A 25,121-nucleotide genomic window follows, 5' to 3' on the forward strand; every position below is an offset into this window, starting at 1 on the left:
CAACGCCTGTTTTTTCCTTTTCTATTTTTTTAGTGACTAGTGATATATATGACACGCACGCACACTCACGCATTTGAAAGGATTTCGTTTGGGCCGCGAGAGGACTTTGTAAATCCGTTTTTGTGGAACATCTATTTTTGTATTCCTGTGAAACCTTAGAGGTTCATTTCATTTGTGCTAAGGATGTTTTCAGTGAATTTTAGGCTAATTCGTTGGTGCCCCATATATTTAGTATATTCATTCATCTATTCATTTCGCTGAAATTCATTGCGGCTGGAAATCAAGTTGTTGGAAAATTGTCTCTTTTTCCAGGGCACACATATGTACATACATATGTGAGCCATAGGCTTGCCAACTTTTTTGCTAAGGATAATTTCTGTGAATTTCAAGAAAATTCAATTGGATCCAAAACGATAATCAATTTCACCCCTCCTCGCATTCATTTTCAATTAATCAACTCACGAGTACAATCATTTGCACTTGTCGCACGAATCAAAACAGCGCCATGAAACAAATGCCAAAAACGGCAAACTTTCCGAATGAAATCAAATTCAAATTAGCCAAAATGCCCGCGCAAGGTGTGGGCGTGTGGGTTTTCCGTGGGGTGGGGGGCGTGGCCGATAATGGGCCACGGCTAAAAATGAGCGGCGGCATCGGCCAACAGACCAACAACAATAACAATTCGAATATAATGAATGAAATTATGCTGAAAACATATTTTTCCTCTGCTCCAGGGGCTTCCCCATCGTACAAACAAAAAATGTCGACAAACTTTGTCCTCCCGAAAACGATGGAAAGCCAGGGTAAATGGGCAAAATGGGGAAAATGGGGAAAATTTTTGGGGCTTGCGGAAAAGTCCAGAGGGAGGCTGTTTTCCTATTAGCAAGCAATAAATTTGCCGCTCCTATTGAGCCAAAAAGGTGGGCGAAAACTGAAGCAGAAACATAGATAGGACATTAAATGATATGGGTATGGGAAATGGAAAAGCGGAAAAGCGGTGGTGGAACAGTGATGCCAGCAATCTTTAATAATAACAAGCATCTGCACAACAAACACAATACAAAGGCTTTGAAAAAATATCGAAAACGTTAAATACCAATTAACAATTAACCATTCAAATACATGTTTTTAAATGAAAATGCGCATGAAATTCGCCACAATATTTGTCTGGTGTAAAGACAACACTTCAGCACTGTTTTTAGAAAGTGGGCGTTGGGTGGACTTTCAAGTGAGGGTGCGCAAAATGTTCTGCCTGGCGGATAATGTCGCCCAAGGGTGTAAAGTTGGTTTTTGCTTCGAGTTCTTTGGGGCCAGCCACTGGACCAAAAACCGACAACGGTAGTGGAAATGGCCAACTGGCCAGAGGGAAGCAGCAGTAGTACAGCCAGTATGGCCCGAAGTGGCGACTGTTTCGACCGGGCTATAACTTTATGATTGCTTTTGTATTGCCCGTTGCGTTTGGGGCACCGACACGCGAACCACGCGGGCCCATAGATAAAACGCCGGTACAGTGGGAAATGTTCAATGATGGATATTTCCGGCTAAGCCTTTGGATTTTTGCTCATTCTATTTTGTTGGCAGACCAGAGGTTTCCTCTTCGTTGTTCGTTGCAGAGTTTCGAAATGCAAATTTGATTTGTATGGTTTGTTGAAAGGGGCTTATAGATGCGGCTCGATTGCTTTAAGCAGCTTTGCAATATCCGTACTCAGACCGGTTTATTAAGTACTTGACGTTGAATTAAGAACCGATTAACTGCTTTCTAAGCGGCTCAGGCTCATTTCACTGCTCATTGGGGGGACACAATCAAATGAAATATATCAAAGTATAAAGTAAAGCAAGGCCAAAAAGCAAGCTGGCGAGCAAAGGAGCAGGGCTAATGTCCTTTTTGTGTGTGGCCACACAGTTTGCATTGTAACGACCTCGTGGAGGAGTCCACTCCATCACTACACCACCCACCACCCACTCCCCAAGCCCCAACTCCTGGTCCAGCCATTTGATTTTGTTGTGTCTTGTGTGTCCGCAACAATTATGATTTGCGGTCTCCCACAGTCCCCATGTCGAAATTACTTCTTCTCCACTTGGGGCGCGTCATAATTCGGGGGTAACCTATTAAATGTCCTGCCTTCAAATGGCATCAAAGACACAGGGAGAAAAAGTATATTTTCATATAACAAATTAGGTTTCGCGTATTTTTGAAACCCAAAAGGTTCTTCCAGGGATTTGTGTGTTCCCTAAACCATGACATTATTTGAAATATTATCGAACAAACATTGAGCTATCAGAAGCAACTGTTTCTCTGGGTGCAGAAAAACTTCCGAAATTTGCGCGCTTTTTATATCCCAAACCGGATTCAGCTGACATCGCTACTCCCTCTATCTTCAGATATAATATTTCGTTAATGGCTTTTCATTTTGTGTGCATTTCACTCATCGCCCCCTCTCGCTCTGGCGCACTGTCTGCTATAACTCTTCGCTTGCATTTCATTTAATTAAAAACTGGAAAAGTGTGATGTTTTGTGTGTGGGTGGTAGAGGGGGTGTGGCAGGACAATTGCACTGCGGTGACTGTGATTGACACTTGCTTGTGACGACACACGCACTGTGGTTTTTGTTGGCTTTTTCAATAATACAGGCGACCGAAAATCACAAAACAATTTCAGTAATATTTTAAATTGTCAAAATAGATGTATAGAATATGGGAATTTTAAAAGATTAACCAATTTAACATGAAAAAAATGTCTTAATTAAAACTAATAGCTAGCGGAGTATTCGAGATATTAGTCATTGTACTAATTAATTAAAAACAATGTAATTAAATACAATCAATATAAAAAAAAGGTTTTAGGTATTACAAAACAAATAATTTAATTTTATTCAAGTTTCACATATGTAAGCAAAGAAATTTCCCTTCTTTGCGGAGGGCAGTATCAAAAAAGAAACTTTTGTCGCCTGGCTGCTGTTAAAATTTCCCCCTAGCTAACAGGAATGTGTTATGTTGCGTACATTTCAAAACTTTCTGTTTTTCGGATGCAAAAAAGGGGATTTCCCCGCTATCAATGTTCCTTTTGTTACTTTTTTTGTTGGCTCCCCCTAATCAGGCATCATTTGATTTTATGAGCAATAAAAAGTGTAGGGGAAATAAACGGGGCTGCAAATAAAGCAATCGCCATTTAAGACCATAAAAAAATCCGAAGGCAAAGGTAAGGTAACTTTTGGCCTGTACTTGCCTTTTTATTTGGCAGGTAAACTGCCGTATTATTTGTTGCTGCTGCTTTTGTTTTTAGTGAATTATGCAACTGGAAATTAGCATAAATTACGAGCGCGGCGAGTGTGGGAAATGTTAATTGGGCGGCCAAAAAATACAAGAAATAAATAAAAAACAAAAGCAACTTGGACGCGCTTTTGCCAATTAGGCAGTGCAAGCGCCAAAATTGAATTTGAATTTCTAATGGTGATTATTTACTATGCCCACACATGCGCTCGCACCAACACACATACAGGCCCACGTACACTTGGGCATAATAACTAAAGCTTTGTGCTAACTAATTGCCCCAAGGCGAAATCGTGGAAGGGGCAGGGTGAGGGGGCAGTGAGGGGGCTTTCTGGTTTTCCGGTGCCTGGGGCTGCACTCTGCCCCCTCCCCCCCTTACACTCTTTCTCTCTTACTTTCCCTCGTTTTATTTGCTCTAATTTGCATGCCTCATTTGCAGTCACACGCACACACGCACACACGGCAGCACGCACACTAATGCACACGGAGAAAATGAAACGAGCAGAAGAATTCAAAGTGAGAAAAGAGCTTCTTCGCGGTGGCGCAGATACTTTTATAAAAAATTGCAAACAATTAGCCAAAGACTTTCATAGAAAACTTTAAAAACATTATAATATTTATGGAAACTATCTTCAAGATGCATTTGTCTTGACTTAAAGGCCAAATGTTCTTTGTTAACTTTCTGTGAGCTATTGTTATGTATGTAAGTACATTAAAAAGTTGGAATTAACCTTCAAGTTAAATAGTATTTAAAGGCTCTAAATGGCAAACTTCCCATTCTCCCTTTCTCCGATTTTTTCTCAGTGCACAGACACACACACTTTTACACACACACTGTTACCCACACATGCCTTTTTTGTTGGCTTTTTCCTGTTCCTTTATGTTGATTCGCTTAGCTAACTAATGTTGTCCTTCTTCTTCTCACTTTCTTGTTTAACAAATACACATTTTTTGTTTTGTTTTTTTTTTTTTTTTTGCCGTTATTCATGATGTTTGGCTAGGCTAATTTAATTTCACTAATTTAATGTCGCTCTCAATTATTACCATAAATCGTATTTGTTTATCTGTTGCATACTATTTTGCGCTTCGATTCAGTTGAATTGGTTTACTTAATTAATTCGTATTTTTTGTTTTTGTTTTTTCGTCACTTTTGTCTGTTCATTTAGGTTGTCTAGAAAAAAAACCATTTTGCTTAGCATCGTTGCCTGTTTAAACATTAGTGTACAAATTATTTATAGTTAGTTATACCTTTTATGTATACAACAAATACAATTTATTAGTTATAGTTACTTGGATTCTCGTCGTCGTCTCTGTTTGTTTTCCTGGAACAAGTTTTTTTGGTTATTTTTTTTTTTTTTTTTGTATTTTTTTGTTTTCTATCCTCCGTCTCTGGTTAAAGAAAAAACAAATGCGAATTTCATTCATTACTTGTGTTTGGCTCCTTCAGACTGTGTGTGGTTTGTGTTCTCCGAAATACTGGATATCGATCGATCCACGAACCGATTATTATCGATCCGCTTACAACACGGGCCTGGCCACATTCGGCTTGGCCGTCGTCGAGGCGATCTCCGATAGCTTTATATCGATGGGCATCCGGGTGTCGTAGAGCGTCGGAGCCTGCAGGATAATGCCGGCGGTGCCAACGACCACGGCTATTGTGAAGATCCACAGGAACAGACGGTCGAGCACCATGGCCACGTACTTCCAGTCCTCTTTCACCTTTTTTCCGAAAAAAGACAGAGTATTTAATAAATTAATATGGATAAGTAACTATCATTAGTTAAACACACAACCAAAAACCGCAAATGTAAGTTAGGTAACCTCTTTATGACTCCCCCTACTTGGTACATTAATATTTAAATTGGCACATCTTTAAAAAACCATTCAATTGTTAGCCAACCTGAATGCTCCCCATTCGATTGGCATTCATTCGATATTCATTCGCTGGGCCTGAAGTTCATAAACCAGCCAATATGTTCAACTTCGTGGACGCGTCTTGCGACTAATTCCCCAGTCAGTCCGCTGCCACGCCCCCACTCCCAACGCCTTCCGGGGCCCAAGGGGCGTGGCGCAAATGACACGCACTCAATGTAAATGCCGTCGAAGCTGTCTCGCATTTCTCAGCATTCGATGTTCTTTGGGAATGGCAAATTGGCTATTTAATCGCCGACAAAATAGTTGGCAGTTATACAAATACAAATATATTATAATATTATTTGAAAAAATCCCAAGGATTGGTGTATGTTCAGGGTAGCTGTGCCAATGATTTAAGACTCTATATTTTATGTAGTTCCTCCTTCTAAAAAAAATGTTTAAATCAATATCACGGCCAATAATTGAGCGGGTGAAAGAAGCTACTTTTGTTTTTTTGCGACTGACAGCACTGCTCTCGGCTCCGTGTTCAGTGTCCTGTGTGCTCTGCCCCGTGTCCTCTGTTCCCGATTTCCCGTCCGGAGGTGTCCTAGTTCTGTCCAAGTGTCCGGGAGTAACGAAGTCTCAGTCCCACGCCGCCTCCTTTCCGTTTCCTCTTTCTCGGCCGCTAAGCCCGGCAGGACATTCCAATAATGATTGAATGTGTGCGTAATTTTAATAAAATACTTTTATTGGCATTTTGTTCGATGCCACAAGAAAACATTCATTATGATGGCAGGACAGCAGCAACAGCAATGATCGTAACTACGCCAACTAGGCTGCACTTCAAGAAATAAGTTATTCTGGCATTCCTCATATCAATTATAATTTATACTTGGGATTATCCAGACAAGAAATCATAAAGTCTTTTCTAACGACTACGCACCATTTTACAGCCCTACCATGCTCCACAAGGACTTTCTGTTGAGTGTGCAATGGCAGGACATGGGCTCAATAGGGCGCATGAAAAGTCATTAAAACTTTTGGCGCAGCCGGCATAAGAGGGCCAAAGAGGCAGCGATGCCCCACGGGCACACATATGGACACCGGGACATCGGCCGCGAAAGGTCAACAAAGGGCAGAGCCAGTGACAGTCGGACATCATCAGCCACTGGGCCCTGGACAAGGTACCTCGACTCCAGAGTTCCGAGTTCCGAGTTCCAGCCATCCAGCCGAGTTCCGAGTATTGGGCCATCGATTATCGACGTGCCAGTAAATCCCGCCTTGGGCCGCTCTAATTTATTGCGCCAGGCTTATTAACATCAAAACCCACACTGACTTCGCTCTCTCTCTTGGTCTCAGTTTCTGTCTCTTTCCCAGGTATCGCCGTCGACTTTGCGACCAAACGTTAAGCGGCTTTTGGTCCACTTATTTTTCGCAGTTTCTTTTTTCTTACTTTGGCGTGCTGCAATTGAGGCTTTCGCAAAGAGCAAGGAAAACTGTTTTTTCAATGGGTTATGAACAAAAAGTTCGCTTTTAATGTTCAAGTGCTCTTGAATGGTTGTCAGCTTTTTTTTAAATGTTCGCAGTACCAGTAACGAAAGTATACTCTTTGGGAAATCACCTTTTCATTAAAAATAACTAGGTTAGAGCTGCGATTTGATTCAGTGATACCTTGCCAGCCAAAAGTCGCCGCATTCGGGTCTGTACTTACCCTTGTGCTTTCCTCTTCCTTGCGCGTCTGGTCCGCAATGTAGGTGACCCCGTCCATGGCCTTGTGGAGTTCCGGGCAGGTGTGCCACCGTTGGCGCACATTGCCACGCCCCGAGCAGCAGTGCGGCCCGCCCTCGCGCTGGCAGGCGGGCAGAATATCACAGACGCCCGCCGGCGGAGGCGGTGGAGGTGGCGTGCCGGCCGCCGCTGCCGCCGCTGCTGCAGCTGCCGCTGCCGAGGTGCTGGGTCCGCCGGCGGCTGCCGCTGCTGCCGCCGCCGCTGCCGAGGTGGTGGGTCGCTGGTGGTGCTGCTGCTGCTGGTGGTGCATCTGCTGGTGGTGCAGCTGCTGGTGGTGCAGCAGCTCCGACGACTGGCAGGCGGCTCCGGCGCCCATGCCCTGGTGGATCTGGATGGTGCCGCTGCAGCAGGACTCCGCCAGCGTCGAGGCGGTGGCCACCGAGTTAACCGTCGTCGTCGACTTTATCACATTCGGATTGCCCATGCCCAGATCACTGGTGGTGGTGGAGGCGTGCGCCTGGTGGGCGTGCTGCGGCAGCGGCGAGAAGTTCGCCGAGCAGCTCGACTGCTGCCGGTACAGGTGGTGGCCGCCGCCGCCCCCGCTCTGGCCATGACCCCCGTAGCCACCGTTCCCGTTGCCGTTGCCGTTGCCGTTACCGCTCCCGCTGCCATTCTGACCCGTCTGGCTGGAGGTCGAGGTCATCTGGCGGAACTTGGTGGGCGTCAGTGGGTGGTCCAGCAGCGATCCGCCCGTCTGCTGGTACTGATTGTGGTACTGGGCGTCGATCAGCGAGGATGTGGTCGAGGTCTGTTGGTTGGCCGTCGACATGGTCGGCGGATAGAGGGAGCTCAAGTGGCCGGTGATGGTGGAGGCGCCGCCGCCCATGCCCATGCCCATGCCGCACTCGTCCATCAGGTTGTAGGTCTGCACGCGGTGCTGCAGGTGCGGCGAGGTGCTCCGTGATGTTGTCTTCGGGCTGTGGTGCATTCTGAAAAACGATGGGAAGCCATTTAAGTAATGCTACTGTCAACTTTTAGCTTTGATATTTATGATTTTTGATAGATTTGATGTGTAAGTGTTGCATGTTGTTATCTTGCTCTAGGTTGAACCTACCGAGACAAGGCCACCGGCGGTGGCAGCGGTGGTATTTGATCCCTCAGTTCGAGTCCGTTGCAGGTGCGCACCATCAGGCGGCGCGAGGATTTGCTGCGGATTAGTGGGGAAAACAAGGTCATTGGGGGGTACATGGCTAGTGAGCGGAGCCTGTGGCAGACTTCCATTCGAGGACACTCACATCATCTCGCTGATCGGATAGAGCGGACGCCGCATGACCAGGAAGCGGGGCAGCTGGTTGATGAACACGGTCCGTACCCAAGGAGCCATCGTGTGCGTCTGGGGCGACCGGAAGTGGATGTTCAGCACCAACACAGTCACACAGATGCTGCACAGAGAGAAATTGGGTTGCGGTGAGTGATAGTTTCAATTGCTGTTGGCTATATAAAATACTTGTAAATGTGTAGGAAATTAAAATAAACTGAGATCTTTGATATTTCATATTATTCGCTGCAAGTGCATGATGAGCTGTCAGTATATTTTGTTTAGCCTCTGCAGAAGAGTTGTCCAAGGATAAAGTGCGGCGCTTGGGGTGGCGGCAACATGCAGAAAGGACTTAAGTGAGTTGCTCTCTTAGTCTGGGTAATTAACTTGCGACGCCCACGTCTAATTAGCAGCTGGCCAAGGCGTTGGGAATCGCAAGAATAAGGCGGCGAAGGACGCAGGAAAAGGGCGGGTGTAGCGGGGCAGGGTGTCCTGCCAGCCCTAATTACATCATTTGAGGCGAGGTCCTGTTGCGCCACTGGCGATTCCCATTGTTGGCAGACTCCGACTCTCGGCCTCGTCCGCCGTCGACTTTTGTTTACCAACAATTAGGCGGCCATCATTTGGTGTGCCAGCCGGCCAGCTGCCCAGCTGCCCCGTCGCCTTGTGGGCGTGGCAAATGACTGTAAATTGCCGCAGCCATTTAATAGGGCCCCAGGAGGGGGCCGTGAAAGTGGGCGTGGCACCAAGCCACGAGCGAATTTCATGTTCCGCCTGCGCGTGCGAACTTTTTCAAAAACCAGTCAAAGTTAGGAAAAGTTATTCAACATTTTTGAAAGTTTTCAAAGATTTTAAATACCTATTCGCGTTGGTACTTTAAATTTTTAAATAATCATAATTAATAGTAGACAAAGCATTTGCATTTTTCGATAACGAAATGTGATTTATCGCATTTTGTGCGACAGCAACGAAAAATTTATTTATAATCTCATATTTGCAATTATCTGTTTATTTATTTATATGTCTCAATTTCATGTATGAGAGTAAACATAATAAATGCAATTAATGCATTTAGGATGCATTGATAAACGAAATTGAGGAACTCTCCTCCCAATTTTGGATACTGCAAAATCGCGTTGGCAAAATCGCGTTGGCAAAATCGCGTGAAAATCGCGTCAAAATCGTGGAAAACTCGTACTCACCTGAAGGTATCCAGTATCATGGTGAAGAGCACAAACTTTCCCAGTAGCGGCACCACCAGCGAAGTGGGCGGAATGATTTCCGCCAGCAGCAGGAAGAACACAGTGAGCGACAGCAGAATGGATATGCTTAATGAGACCTGTAAATATATGTAAATATATGTATATATATACAATGTATATATATTTGGTTGCTCAGTGCGAGCGAGACAGGAAGCAGCTCGTGAGGGGCTTGGGGGCGTGGCAAATTGAGCTGCACGTCGAGCGGAAAATCTAAAGCGCCATAAAGAAGCGACAATTGCGAACTGCGAACTGCGAACAACAACGGGAAACTCCCGGCACGATAAGGTATCTCATTTATAATGCATAAATATGGCTCAGACGCAGCTTAAACTGTTTTCCCCCAACCTCCATGGCGAATTTCCGTGAATGGCATTTGAAGTTTTTCCCGCGGCTCTTTGCTTTAATAGTGTCGAAATCATATTAATCGGAATAAACATATCGATAACATAACACCGCTTAGGGGAATCGGGTGCCTGGGAATTCTATTAAGAGTATTCTATTATATTCACGAAGTTCTCTATTAAATAAGTTACTTAGAACTTACTCCAGTTGATTTCATTAGTAAGCCGATGCGATTTGGTTATTAACATGGAAACACCTTAATAGGAAGTTATACCTACTAATTAATTTATATGGAATAGTAACGAACGCTTTGGATTAACTAGTTATAATAGGTTTCAGCTGCTTGGAGTTGTTAATGAGGGGAAGTTCTGCGGGGCGCTGTTAATTAACGAAGAAAATCGATAAAGCTTCTTTGGATTATATAAACTGATAGACAGATAAATAGTAAAAGAATGTAACCGTAATTTCATTTTGAAAATTGTTTTTATTGATTTCTTGGCTGAAAACTCATTTGATTGTTTTTTTTTCGAAACTGCCGAATAATGTAAGGTTGTGGTCCCAATTTTTGAGCCATATTTGTACATATAGGCCAAGATTGCGATTCCGATTCCAAAGCAGAATGCGATTCCAATTCAGATTCCGCTCGCTTGGGCGGCAATTGGAGCCACAAATCCAAATTGATTTAGAATGCCTAAGCGGGCATCACAAGCAAATAATAAGCCGGGGCAATGGGCGTATGAAAAGCGGTTTGCCAGTTGGCAAGTGCGGCCTTGCCAGAAGCTGGCCAACCAATCATATGCAAGGGCAGACGGCAAAGTGCCGAAAAAGAAAATTTTTTGAATGACTGGATGGGTGGATAGGTGGAAAAACCCCACCCACGGCGAAATGAAAATGAAAACGAAAGCGCGGCGCACTTTTTGGGGCGCTCAATAAAGCGCAAAATGATTTGTGGGTGTGAGGGAAGCGAAGGGGCTGGGGTAGGCTGTCAAATGGGGCGTGGCAGTTCACCTTACTTATGCCTAGGCTGATTGTAATTAGGTGTGCTTGTGTATGGGATTTCGCTATGAGTGTGTGCGCGCATAAAGTAATTAAATGTCGAAAATGAGACGCGCGATTTGAGCCGCTCTTCAGTCTGTCTGTGTGTTTCTCTCAGTGTGGGTGTGCAGCATAAATTTTCGATGCCTAATGATTTTATGATAATTAGCCTCAGTTTGGGCCAGGGCTTGTAAAGCGATTAGTGACGTTGCCTAATTAAGGTTACAACTTGCCAAGCAAATCCATTGCCAGCATCCTCGACCTTTCAACTACAAGTGCACTGTGATAAATGACTATCTCAATGGTATCTCGGTATATGATGAAAATAATAGCGTGCATAAGTAAAATGTTCAATGACATGTTCAGTGAACTGTAGCACCTGAAGTACAGAACTAGTAGATATAAGCTGCTTTGTTTGTTTTAGGTATTACTTGTATTTGCTGTTCAAATTCTACTTTAAGGCGTGAGTCTAAGTGTACTTAAGCCTTTGCCTGGCAGCCTTGGAGGTGATCGAAATGGCTGCAATGACCCCGATTCAAGGGCAATCGGCTCACGCTGCCATCACTAGCGAATTGCTAATTATTTATGCAAATGTCCGGTGTAATTAAGGTGGCCAAATGCATTTCGGTTGCGATTTCGGTTCCGCTGGGTTGAGTTCAATGTAAACTGGATGCTTCGGATGGCCCAAACGATGGGCCAGTTTCAATCTGGACTCCGTTCGTAAAACGTAATTGTTTTGCCCATAAAAATACGATGCAAATAAACGGCGGCGAATTGGGAACAGTGCGGCTACTTAGTATCGGAAAAGTAGCCCCCTTCGCTGCCATGCACATACAGAAAAATAGATGGCTTACTTGCACATGGGCCACTTTTCTAATTTTATCATAGATATATGTACATTAATTATTATACTTGCGCTTCTCGCAGTTTAAAGATGTCAACACTTTGCTTCACATTTTACCTATATATTGGAATGGATAAATGTTTTAAAGCCACTTTTCTAGTGAAGCACCCTTTTAAAAATTCCCAATTGGGCGCAATTTTCTGCCAGTGTGGCCAGCCATTTTTGACCACCTCCTTTCCGCACTCTCGCAATCTGCAATTGCATGAATGAAGTGCGTTGTGGCGCATATGCATGTAAATTGGCAATTCCAATTCCAATTCCGATGGAACTTCGGCCACTGGGCTCCAAAAGGACCAAAAGGATATAGACGGCGGGCGGGGGGCGGTGGGCGTGGCGGACGCGCCAGAGTTGCCGCAGTTAACTGCTGACTGACCGGTGGCGGGAATTTCGGGCGCAGTTCCGCAGCTCGTGCTTTGTTTTATTTCGCTGCCTGCTTTTAGGCGCAAATATTTGCCAGCTCAGTGTGTCAGTGCTGTGTGTGTGTGTGTGTGTGTGTGTGTGTGTGTGTGTGTGTGCGTGTGCGAGTGCATGAGTGTGCGTGCCTGGCCATAAAAGGGACAACAGTGCAATGAAATGTGCCCACACGGCACAAATCGCAGAGGCTACCAAAAAAATGCGGAGGGGAAACCCGTGGCAAAATAATAACACACGAATTGATTATTTTTTGCATTGGAGCAGCCAACTTAAAATGCCACGCACGAAATATTGATACTGTTTGTTTAAGCATCGCATGCAATTGAGTTTGATTTACAATAAAGTTAAGTTAAAGTTTCTCCCGAAGTAAACACTCGCCAATTGGAATCTAAAGTATTAATACCAACTTATTTATTATTTAAGTGGCACAAATGGGCAGTGACAGCCGCGGACTCTGCAAATATGTCGCTTTCGTTTGAACACGTGTTTTACCCATTGAAGTACCCATTGAACACTCGTACACACCGCTCTTAACTCGATAATGCACATGCAAATCGGGAATTTACATAATGCCTACTGGAGTACTTGGGCTACTGGGATGGCCCATCAAATGCCAAATGCCCGGCACTGTCAATATTTATAACATAAATTATGGCCCGTGAGCGATGTGAAAATGTCGGTTGGCATCAGCATCAGCATCAGCATCAACATCAGCATCAGCATCAGCAGCAGCAGCAGCAGCAGCATCAGCATCAGTAATCCACAAACCGCTTGCGCACACAAATTATTTTTGCATTTTATTTATTTTGAAAATTGGCCGTAATTTATTCATAAGTCCCAAGCAGCATGTAAATGTTTATATTTATGCATTATGCCATTTCGTGTTTTCATTTTCGTTTGGCTTTTCCCTCAAAGAACCGCAAAAAAAAAAGGAAAATATGTGTATGTATATATATATAGACGCGCCAGACTTTTGTTCGCATTAAATTGAATACATCGTGTAATTTTATTTACTCAAACTTAAATATTCCTACTCTGGCAGTCAAAGAGATCGGTTGTGTCGCGCGCATGCAAAAGTGATTTATTTTTTGCTTATCGGTGCATTCCCTTTTGTGCTCAAAATAGCACAAATCATTTATTTGGGCGCTGCTTTGAGCGGTGTCGGCAGTTTGACAAAAACAAAAAGTGCATCAGGTGAAGTGCATTCAAACGGTGCTTTCTGCCCTTCGGGCAAGTCATCTACCTCACCCCGCGCAGAACTGCACAAGAGGTAAACAAACTTTGCTTATCAGTAAAACCGAACTGTTTATGCTCTGTTCCGGACATTTGGGCCCGCAAATTATTTGCTGAATATTAAGACAATATAAAAACAATGAATGAAAACAGTTTCGATGACTCTCAGCTTATAAAGAAGCAGATTGATCATGAAAAAATGTTCTCAATAGCTGGAAAATTACCTAGTAAGATTAGAGACGAGTGCCGATCAGAAATTCAACGCATTACATGCAATAAGTCTCAAAGCAGTCCCACCACAACAACAGTGACATTTTCTAGTGCCAGTAGCAGCACCATATACACAATGGCAAATCCCACAATGAGCAGCATCTGTTCTGGTTCAAGTGTAGCAAACCAAGAATGTTCCCAATTGACCAGCCCCGACATTGCAGCAAAAAATCTAAGCGGTGCTGCCAGAAGATTACTGGATGATCAAAATCGGAAAGCAGGCAAGAGAAAAAATGCAAAGCCACTGTCCCCCATCCTTAAACCGAAAAGAGTGAGCAGTACCCAGGGCCCGCACTTGGTCCCCACAATTAACCAGAAGGCAAGCTCTAGTAACAGGTTTGCTATTCTCGACACGGACATCATTACTAATGAAGAAAACGGGGAAGACATGATGTCTGAGGATGCCGATGATGCTAGTGCCCGCATGGACGAATTTCAATCTGCAGAAAACAATACTGCCAATAAATCCCAGGAAACATCTAACGCCAACAATCAACTCAAAGATTTTAAAAAACCACCCCAAATTGTTGTTAATATTAGCAACTTAAATGACCTATTTGAGCTCATACAAGAAAAGGCAAGTCTAGATAACGTCGTAGTCAAAGCTAACCAAGGGGAAACAGTCAGAATATTTCCCAAAGACAGTGACACTTACAGAAAAATTGTTAGCTATATGGATGAAATTGGTATGCAGTTTCACACTTACCAAATGCTGACAGAAAAAGCACACAGAATTGTAGTAAGGGACTTACATCACAGCACACAAAACAAAGATATAACGGCCGATCTGAAATGTTTAGGCTATGAAGTACTTCACATTCACAACCCTAGTTCAAGGGTTAATAAAGATGAAAAACTCAATATTTTTTTCATTAACATTAAGCCCTGCCCTAATATTAATGAAATTTATCACGTGAAGACCCTTTGCCGACAGAAAATACGGATCGAAAGGATGCGAAAGTCTAGTGAAATTGCACAATGTCGACGTTGCCAGGAGTATGGCCATACAGCTAAATACTGCCGCAGACATCCAAATTGTGCCAGGTGTGGTGAAAATCACCAAACCACACAATGTACACGTCCTGTAGATGCTCTGCCCACATGCTATCACTGTTCTCACGATCACATGGCTAGTTATAAAGGTTGCCATAAGTACCAGGAGCTTCTCCGCAGATCTATGGGGCCTGCGAAGAAGGCGAATCACTTAAATAGGCAGAATCATGGGTTCAACCATAGAGATCAGCAACAGTTTCCTTCCGTGCAGATTAATCGCCGTAAGAGTACTAACCAGTCAACTGAAGATCAGCAACCAACACAACAACACCAAAATATGGTACAGCATCAACCATCTATAGGCCCTGGGGTAAATACAAAAGTATCCTATGCCACAGTAGCAAAAGAATACTCTAATACAACTCCCTCCAAGGATGGACCAGCTCAGCGACGTTTATATAACTTACAAACGCAACAGTTATCGCAGCAACAACGACTGAACACTCAGCAAAATAATTCACTTGACGTCCAAGCATTGTTACAACAGCAACAACAACAGTTCCAAGAATGGCAGCAGCAAATGCAACAACAACAACAACATCAGTTTCTTATGTGGTTGCAACAGCAGCAACAAGATCAGCAACATCACAGAAATCAAACCAATCAACGACTTGAAAAGCTCGAAAGAATGGTATTTGAAATAACCACCATGTTAAAGCAAGGAGCTGGGAATGAACATACCTACCAGCTTTCTAACAACGCTCCACACCCACAATGAATCCACTAAAGATTCTTATTTGGAATGCCAACGGCATTTCAAGAAAAGCTAAAGATATTGAGCTTTACGCGCACAATAATAGCGTGGACATTCTTCTTGTGACGGAACTTAGAATTAAAAGAGGGGATACTGTTAAGATATATGGTTATGCTTTCTATCCAGCATTTAGGCCATCGCAAAATAATAATAGCGTTGGTGGAGCAGCCGTGTTCGTTAGGACAACTCTTCGCCATTTCCCGCAAAGGGTCATAGAGACACGCAGCATACAAATGTCTACAGTAAAAGTAGCTACAGGACTGGGTGACGTGCAGTTCGGCGCCATTTACTGTCCTCCCAGTGTTAGTATCGACGAAAGACAATTTACTGACACAATACGCTCTTGCGGCCAACGGTATATGATTGGTGGCGACTGGAACGCCCGACACTGGCTTTGGGGCGACACCTACAATTCACCCCGGGGGCGTGAGCTAGCGGAAGCCATCTCTATCACTGGAGCTAAGATACTTGCAACTGGTTCGCCAACCAGGTATCCTTATGTACCCAGTCATACGCCTTCCTGCATTGACTTCGCGGTGCATCATGGTATACCAGATTCCCTAACAAGTATAACACAAAGTTGGGATCTGGACTCCGATCACTTGCCTTTGATCATCAGTATTGTGACAGATAGTACCCATGTGAATCCAAGTCCACGATTAGTCAACAAGCACACTGACCCGCTCGCTTTTAGTCAACAACTGGAGAGCATGATCCCGTTGAACATCACGCTAAATTCTGGTGAAGAAATTGAAATGGCTGTTGATCACCTTACGCAAAGTATTCACAGGGCTGCGACTGCATCTACGCCTTCTGTTCCTCGGACAGGCACCCCCTATGGAATATCCCTAACAAGAGAGGCTAGAGAGCTCCTGACACAGAAAAGGAGACTCAGAAGGCGAGCAATCCGATCTCAAGATCCCTGGGACCGCATCTTATGGAACCGTGCTGCAAAACAACTACGAAATGTGGTAAGAGACCTTCGAAGTATCTTTTTTGAGCAGAAGCTGGCTTCTATGGACTATACGGTGGATGCTGGGTATTCACTCTGGAAGTCCACCAAATCCCTCAAAAGACAACCGTTCAGACAGGTACCCATTAGATGCCCGGGAGGTGAACTTGCTAAAAACGAGGAGGAACAGGCCAATTCCTTTGCAAATCATTTGGAGACTAGGTTCACCCATTACCAATTCGCTACAATGGAGCAGAATCGAGAGACGCTTGACAGCCTAGAGATACCCCTACAAATGTCGCTACCAATTAAACCAATCAGGGTTGAGGAAATTGCCGAAGTCATTAAATCAATGCCAATAAAGAAGACTCCTGGCATCGACAATGTCTGTAATGCCACGTTAAAAGCGCTACCTCTCCGAGCCATCCTATACATGGCGAAAATATTTAATGCTATATTTAGGGTGCAGTCCTTCCCAAAGCAGTGGAAAATGGCAGCAATTCTCATGATACATAAGCCTGGGAAACCTGAAGAGGATCCGGAATCGTATCGGCCCATAAGTCTGCTGTCTTCGCTATCCAAGATATGGGAAAGGCTGATTGCCAACAGACTAGGTGACTTTATTAAGGAGCGCCGTATCCTCCCAGATCACCAGTTTGGATTTCGACAGGGACACAGCACTGTGGAGCAGGTTCACAGACTGGTTAAGCACATTATTCAGGCGTTTGACGACTTGGAATACTGCAATGCTGTATTTATTGACATGCAGCAAGCATTTGACAGAGTCTGGCATATCGGCCTACTCTGCAAAATAAAAAAGCTGCTTCCAGCACCATACTATGGAGTCCTGAAATCTTACCTGGAAGATAGGAAGTTCATGGTCAGGGTCAGAAGCACCTACTCAACCCCTTGCTACATGAGAGCTGGAGTTCCGCAGGGCAGCGTCCTCGGCCCGCTGCTCTACTCAATATTTACCGCGGATTTGCCTTGCCCAAATATGCACCATATGGAAGCTCCCAGGAAGGCCCTACTCGCCACTTACGCTGACGATATCGCACTGTTATACAGCTCCAGTTCTTGCACTGAGGCAGCACGTGGCCTCCAAGAGTATCTCAATACTTTGGCTGCATGGTGCAAAAGATGGAACTTAAAGGTAAATCCACATAAGACCATCAATCCTTGTTTCACCTTGAAGACTCTCATTAGGCGCACACCACCCATACAATTTGATGGCGTAACCCTAGAACAACCTCTGCAGGCTAAATACCTTGGGATCACCCTTGACAAACGGTTGACCTTTGGCCCACACTTAAAAGCTGCGGCACGGAGATGCGGTCAGAGAATGCAACAACTGCGATGGTTGATCAACAGAAGAAGCACCATGACACTTAGAGCCAAAAGGGCAGTATACGCCCACTGTATAGCCCCGATCTGGCTATATGGAGTGCAGATCTGGGGTATTGCTGCAAAATCGAACTATAAACGCATTGAGGTCTTGCAAAATCGTGCAATGCGTGCCATCACCAACTGCCCATACTATGTACGTAGCTCAACCCTTCATCGGGACCTTAATCTGCATACAGTGGAAGAACAGATCTCAAGGCACACAAGCAGATACAGTGATAGGCTTAAAAGACACCACAGCATGCTAGCAAGACGCCTACTCCCTGCCAGGCCTCTAAGAAGGCTTAAAAGAAAGGGCTTTGCCAAAACAATTGGACAGCTTTAAAGACCCCCTCGACGTTTGAGACTCTGTTGTTAGTCTTCCCACGATAAGTGAGAAGTTTGGTTATATTATTTATATGTTTAATTGCAATGTTATGGTACTAGTACTGCATGTACGGATTCGTCGCTTTATAATAATAAACATTTAAAAAAAAAAACTCAAACTTAAATGATGGCAAACTGGGCGAAAAAAAAACCACACACACAAGCAGAAAGAAGGAGAAACCCGACAAAAAGTATTAAAATCAAAACGTATAAAATGTTGAAATGCATTTTCATTTTCATTTGAGTGTGAAATTATTATTTTTTTGTTTTGGCTTTTTAATTAAAAGCACATTTTAAGCAGTTGGGCGCGGGGCGGTGGGCTGAATTCAGCAATAAATTATGGCAATTGGTTTAATGCAAAATAAAAAAAAACTGAATGGAAAATGGCAGCAGATGTGAACAAAGCAAATATAGCGGAAAAATCGGGGGGGGAAAATCGGAAAATTGTATATGCAAGCTAATGCATTTCAGCTGCGAATGAACTTGATTCTAATGGTAAATTCCAGTACAAATAAATGCGGTAACATGCGTATCATAAGCATAAATTCAATTGACAGAAGATAAAGCTTGCAGACACTCGAGCCTCCACATATTTGCGACTGATTTAATTAAACTTTAGCTCATTAATTGAACGCGTTTAACAGCCCAGCTGCACGGCATGTGCATAAACTCTATAAATAGGAAGGCTATAAATAGCAAATATAATTATTTTTCCCCAACGGATACTATAAATATACTTGTGGGTGGGAGTCTAAGTACGAGTTATGTAGGTTTCCATATGACACCATAACGTAGTCCATAAGAAATTAGCTTAGAGTCGGCATCTGCTGCCTTTGAATAATAACAACTTATCTCCCAACTATCAGATACCCCTCACTCACCTTCTCGCCGCTATCCGATGGCAGGTAGAACACGAGGATGGTGAGGAAGCTGATGCCCATGCACGGAATGATCAGGTTGACTGTGTAGAAGAGGGTCTTCCGCCGCATCGTGATGTTGAAGGTGATGTCCAGATATGGCTCATCGCAGCACGTGTAGAACTTCTCGTTTCTGCAAGAGATTGGGTATATTGGAGTGTTGGAGCGGGGTAAATTTGCGTGTGAGTTAGGCAAATTGCTACGCAGCGCGTAAATATTTATTAAGGTTCATTCGGTTTGACGATATTTATTTTGATGGTGGTGATGGTTTTTTCGTGGTGCCTTTGCATTGCAACAGCCGCAGTGTCCGACGCACCCAAAACATATATTTATTTACATAAGCACACATGCGAGTATATCCGGCGATATATGGCACTCCAATCACATAAATCATCGGCCGCATGATAAATATTGCAAAATGCTGAAAAAATATTGGCCTAACTGCTAACTGAGTGTCAAAATGGTTTTGTGTACGTATTTTTGCCTAGCTGCGAAGCGAACGGCAGTGATTTTCAAGCTTTTTGAATTTGAAGCTGTGGTGGTAATTTTTTCAAGGTAAAATAAACAATTATTTCCAACTTAAATTCCAAATAATAAGCATTGCCTATTATTATTTAAGCCATGCAAGTGTAATGCAAGTTACAAACGCCAACTTTAATAAAGGATCCACTTGAAAACCGACTCAGTGAACTGACCCTCTGAAACTTGAATCCATTTGCGTTAATCAGTTCGATACTCGCTCAGTGTTAGTGCTTTTCGCATATTTGTTCACCCTTTTCATCCTTTGGACCAATGCATAATTTAAAAGTTAATAATCTCTGACTGCGGTTGCCCACCAAAAAGCAACCAAAACAAAAGCGAAGAATATTCGTATAAAAAAGTAATGAAGAAAACGAAAGAGAATTTTTATAAATTGAGTCGAGCGAACTGTTCGTTATGTTTTATTTTCCCCAACCCTTGTAGGCACTTGGAAAACTCTGGAAGGACATGGAACAGCACAAAAAATAGGTATAAATAACAAAAAAAAGAAGAAAAAGAAATCTTTACTGCTGGGCAAAAAGCGAAAAGGGGTAACCTCCCAGTCAACATTTTCCCCCATTTTCCCCCGTTTTCCCCGCTTCGTATATGGTCGGGCCATCAATAATTCCGAGAGGCTTGCGGCTTCATTTTGAATAAGAAAATATTGTAAATAAATAATAAACAAGGCGAGGAGCGGGGAAAAGCGTGGGAAAGGCATTCGGCCGGAGGGAAGGACGACGACCGACTTCCACTTTGACTGCGACAAGGATGTGGCCGGCAGGCAACTAACTGTTTGTGGCAGTTGACTTCCCTCCAAATAGAAATGAAGTATGTGGCAATAGGCACACAGAATGGGGCAAAACCGGGACAAAATGCGAGGGGAATCACGGGATTAAAGGCCAACATCTTGTGGGTTTTGCTTTTGATGGCTGCCGCAATAAAATATAATTTGCCATGGCAATTCCGTATGTCAGTCACTCAAAGGACGAATATGATTAAGGGGGCAAAGTGTCGAGTGGATGAAATAAAGTTCTTCTCCTCAGCGGACTGTGCACAAATAACACTAAATTAACCCTCTTTTGTATATTTTTTTCATGAAATCGGGCAATTTTGTTTTATTGAACAGCATTTGTAGGAAGTGTAAAAAGCCCAAGCAGACACCTGCTCCCAACGATTTGATGGCCTGTGTCCATTAAAAGGACATTTAAATACGACAAGACACAAGTGGGCGTAAAACCTAATACCCAATATCCGTCAGCTCAGTTGGCTGCCCAAAGTCCCACGATAGAATGCGAAATGCGACCAATGTAATATGGCTGCAGATTAAGTCTGCTGAAGTGAGCTTTGGTCAACGGGCCGTGGAGTGTCTGAAAATTCCCGGGGAAATTCCCGCTCCTCGGCCATTTTACTCCTTAAAGATAAGTCCCTGCAGACGGAGACACACGAGTTCTCTGACAGAAACACTTGCCCCGAAAAAATGGGCAGAAACAGACAGAAGACAGAAACTTGCAAGACCCTTAAGTCAGCAATAGTTGTGTGGGTGGTTTAGTACGTGTAAAGGTCAGTGTAATAAGCTCGGTGACTTGGTAGATTCCTTTCGTTGGTTAGCTGGTTAGTTGGTTAGCAAGCACGATGGGAAAACATACAATAAATCATAAAATAGGCAACAAACACACACTCACACACACATAGCAATGGAACACGCGTGCCTGGGCACACACATACACACAGACACACGGCGCCGGGAGATGGCGCCATATAGGCAAGAAAAAAAGGGAAGAAAATGAAAGGAAACAAATCTCAAATAGAGAAAAGACTAGACAACAACAAATACCAGCCAGAACCAGCAAAACTTCAGTTTGATTTGACTCGATGGCACATGGCACTCCCATGTTTCCACAGCCCCCCGAATAAACCCCCCCTCCTCCCCTGGAAGCACATCCCACTGCTAAATTCCGAAACTGGCAACAATTCATCAATGCGCTGGGCCACGCGGCGTATGCGTAATAGAGGATGATATAACAGAGACAGAAATGTGTCCCAAACCAGCTCAGGGAGTCGAAGTCTGTATCACTCTGGTAAGTTCACGCTTTTGCAAATGTTTCGAAAAAGAAATCAGATAGGTTATTTTCTTATAAAAAGTTGCCAAAAATTATCACACCGCTGAAGGAATTACCGTTTTTAACTCCTAACTACCAATACTAACCATATCCAACATATTTTGTCGCACTTTGTAAAATTAATTCTACGGCAAATTTTTCCCTAATTTTTTATCATTAAAATTTGCAAAAAAAATTTCAAAAAATTTAAGTTTTTGAATTTGCTTCCAAATCGATTGCGATTTAAATAAGAAACTCAACGAGGTATGACATTCCATATTTGGACAATTATTTTGAATGCTATGATTAAAATACCGATTATTTTATATTCCAAAATTCAGAGAAACGATTTATGCCAAAATTTCTGTAGTTACGATGGGTATTTTGTATAACTTGGCCAGTAATGTTCAGATAACTAAAATAAATACAGTTTTTTTCTCCTAATTACCATATTAACTATCCCTATCACTTTTTGAGGGAATTTGCAATTTTTTGGGCAATTTTTGCATTTTTTTTAAGATCCTCTAAATTTGCAAAAAATTTGGAAAATACTAAAATTATTTGTATTAAAACCGTTAAAAACTAGATACAGCATTACAAGTTTATTGATTATTTTATGAAAGAAATTCGGAAAATCGGCTTTTGACAAAAATGGAAGAAATTTCCCATTTTTTCTTTAGTTTTCCTTAAAAATAGGTTAAAATAAAGGGCAGCCAAGAAGCCGTTACGTGAGTTTTGGTTTGGTGAAACAGATCTAAAATCAAATGTTATTTAGATTTCCCAGAGTCACACCCTTCGAAAAAAAATTAAGTGAAATTCCAGTGAAATTGAATGTGGGACTCGCCACGGGTTTGAAAAAGAAGAGGTTTTCTCTGGGTCTGGGGTTACCGCACTAAAGTGACCGAAAATGGTCAAATCGCTGATTGACAACGGGAAATTCCAAAGAGAATTGAAGGGGAAACAGAGTGCTGATTGCAGTCAAAGAACAAACGCATAAATACGAAATGATTGGCAACATAAAAAAGAAACGAAGACATCAAGAAAGCGTAGCATAAGAAAAGCGCCACCAGCACCAGCAACCCATTACCACCTACAACTCGTTGGGAAGTCAGGGAAATTCGGGGGAATCCGGGGAAAATTCGGGGAAAATTGGGGGGAGAATAGGTCTCAACGCTTGATTGATTTCAGTAACTTTGAGCCAAAAGTTCTCTATTCGCTTTCGAGTGTTTTCTATGCCTCGATTTCTTGTTTCCCTGCTGCACTCTAACAAATATCAAAAGAGATTGAGCCAGAATTAATCCATATTCATTAGAACGCTCGTAAAGTGCTTTTAACGACCAGAACTTGGGATCGAACTTTGCGCTTTATTTCTGTCCAGTTCGCAATAAGGCATACTTTTTTTTCGGTGCACTTTTCTGGCCTTGCTCTCAAAAACTCAATTTTGCAGCCAGCCAGAAATCAAAGTAAGTAATAGAATTTTAATAACTAACATAAACACGCTTCGTTGCATGACTTGAAAAAAGAAGGCGCGCGAGTCTCCCAGGATTGGATGGGAAAATGGCAAAAGTCCCCAAAAGGCGTGCCAATTGAGGTGTGACCGCAAGCGGGAAATGGAAAATGGGTGAGGATTCTGTGGAAAGTTTGCTAATTATGATTTTAATCGATCTGTGATAAAGCAAGGGAGCGAGCGGGAGACACCACACACAACCAAAATTTGTGCCTCGTAATCAAGGCTCAGTGGTGGCAAGTGGCAAGTAGCAAGTGGCAAGTAGCAAGTGGCAAGTTGCAGGCTGGCAAGAAAAGTGAACCGAATGGTGTATGTGCCCTGCGTGTTGATTTGGTGTTGTAAGACCCATTGCGGCAATTAAACAAAATACAGCTCCCTTGGGAATGGAAACGGGAATAGGAATGTGAATGGTAGACGGTGGAAGACAACTCAATAAGCGGATTAAAAATGAAGATGAAGGCAGGTCGCTGATTGAGTTCATTACAAAGAAGCTTTAAGATTTGCCGCCACTGAGTTAATTAATAAAAAAGCGAATGGAAATGAGTGCACCATAAAGTTAACCCCTCTTGTCTGTAGCACATAAAAGACGGCAAGTGGATTACTTATGTACTGTGTTTCAATGATATTACTTAACCTTCTAATATTTTTTCCTGCACTGCACGCACTATTCTGCCAAGCAACACTATAAACTGCAAATTGCCAGCCCGGGGCAATGCCATTATTTTCCGTATCTGATCCGAAGAAAAGGGTTTGCACGGGAATAAGCAGGGTTAATTTTATGGCTCCGTGATTGCCTTGACTTTCGATTTCTGGCCCCTTTGTCTCTTCATCTCTTGGATGGTTTGCCCACCTGCCCACCTGTCCGCCTGTCCGCCTGTCAATCAATGCCTGATTGTCTGCCGCTTCTCCTCTACTTGGGCTAAGTGAGTAGAAACCGAGCGACCCCCAAAAACCACCCGAAATTTCCCACCTGTACGTGCTGCGGCCTGCCACGCCCCCTGTGCGCCCCTCAGTTAATTTAACTGTCGATGCGCATTAAAACTGAATCCTGTCGAAGGCCCTGCACAAGTTTTTGGAAAGCAGCTGGAGCGGGAGGAGCAGGAGGATGAGGTCCTGGCTTCATGGGAAAATTGCTCTACGTGCTGTGAATTGTGTTGCAGCATTTTAGGCGCAGCAGCGGCAGAGGCAGCGGCAGCGGCAGCGGCAGCCTGCAGACAATAAAAGCTGCCAAGGGAGTCAGCCAAAGGGGGCCGCGCGTGGGAGTATTTTAGGTGACTTTGGGGGCTCGGAAGGCCGTTGGTTGGGCGGCCGAATTGTGGGTGGCTGTGGGTGGGCAGGTTTAGAGACTCCGCAGCCGGCGGCCGCTTTTGTGAGTGTGTCACGCACTTGTGGCATAATTTACTGCCAACGCCACGCCAAATAAAGCAAGCAGCCAGCACCCACACTCGTACACAATCGCATAGGGCACACACACACACATGCACACACTTATGCAGAGGCCAACAAACACAAACACAAACACACACGTAACTGGCGCTGTCAACTTTTTAATTCCCGTCAATGACTTGAGCCTCCCTTTTCAGTGGTTTACAGCCCCCGGTTGGCAAAAGGTCTTAGCAAGCCGTTGATACCCTGGCCTTCGGGGTATTATAACTTTGTGGGCTCTGTGACCAGGTTTTTTAAATACTCAGTTTTGAGTTTGCACTACAATGGCATAATTGCATCGTTTTAGCTAACTATTTGCGAAGCGAACGCGCTTTCAGTTCATTTAGTTTTTAGTGAAACATATGTGGTGCTGCCTTGTTTCACTTATTTGCTGCTCACTGTAGTTGAGCCTCGTCATTCACGCCCGTCACGTGCCGCTTATGAAATATGGTGGGCGGGGTGGGCGTGGCGAGTGGGGGTGGTGCCAGGAGGTCAA

General features: G+C 43.6%; 1 protein-coding gene across 5 annotated transcripts in view; it reads right to left on the reverse strand.

The window, feature by feature from the left end:
- Positions 1–4,225: 4,225 nt before the first annotated feature.
- LOC6550529 (acetylcholine receptor subunit alpha-like) overlaps positions 4,226–25,121 on the reverse strand; it is an 85,649-nt gene continuing 64,753 nt past the window's right edge. For 4 of the 5 annotated variants that reach the window (XM_026981691.1, XM_026981692.1, XM_001977890.3 and 1 more), the window contains exons 7-12: positions 19,040–19,208; positions 9,372–9,508; positions 8,147–8,293; positions 7,966–8,058; positions 6,835–7,840; positions 4,226–4,988 (exon numbers count right to left, since the gene is read on the reverse strand). In XM_026981691.1, coding sequence (XP_026837492.1) covers positions 4,788–4,988; positions 6,835–7,840; positions 7,966–8,058; positions 8,147–8,293; positions 9,372–9,508; positions 19,040–19,208 — 1,753 coding nt within the window. In that variant the 3' untranslated portion in view covers positions 4,226–4,787. Of the gene's footprint in view, positions 4,989–6,834; positions 7,841–7,965; positions 8,059–8,146; positions 8,294–9,367; positions 9,509–19,039; positions 19,209–25,121 lie in introns of those variants that run through there. The other variant, XM_026981694.1, reaches the window with a different exon arrangement.

Source organism: Drosophila erecta, unplaced genomic scaffold (genome assembly GCF_003286155.1).
Source record: "Drosophila erecta strain 14021-0224.00,06,07 unplaced genomic scaffold, DereRS2 tig00000126-arrow-pilon, whole genome shotgun sequence".
Classification (NCBI taxonomy): domain Eukaryota; kingdom Metazoa; phylum Arthropoda; class Insecta; order Diptera; family Drosophilidae; genus Drosophila; species Drosophila erecta.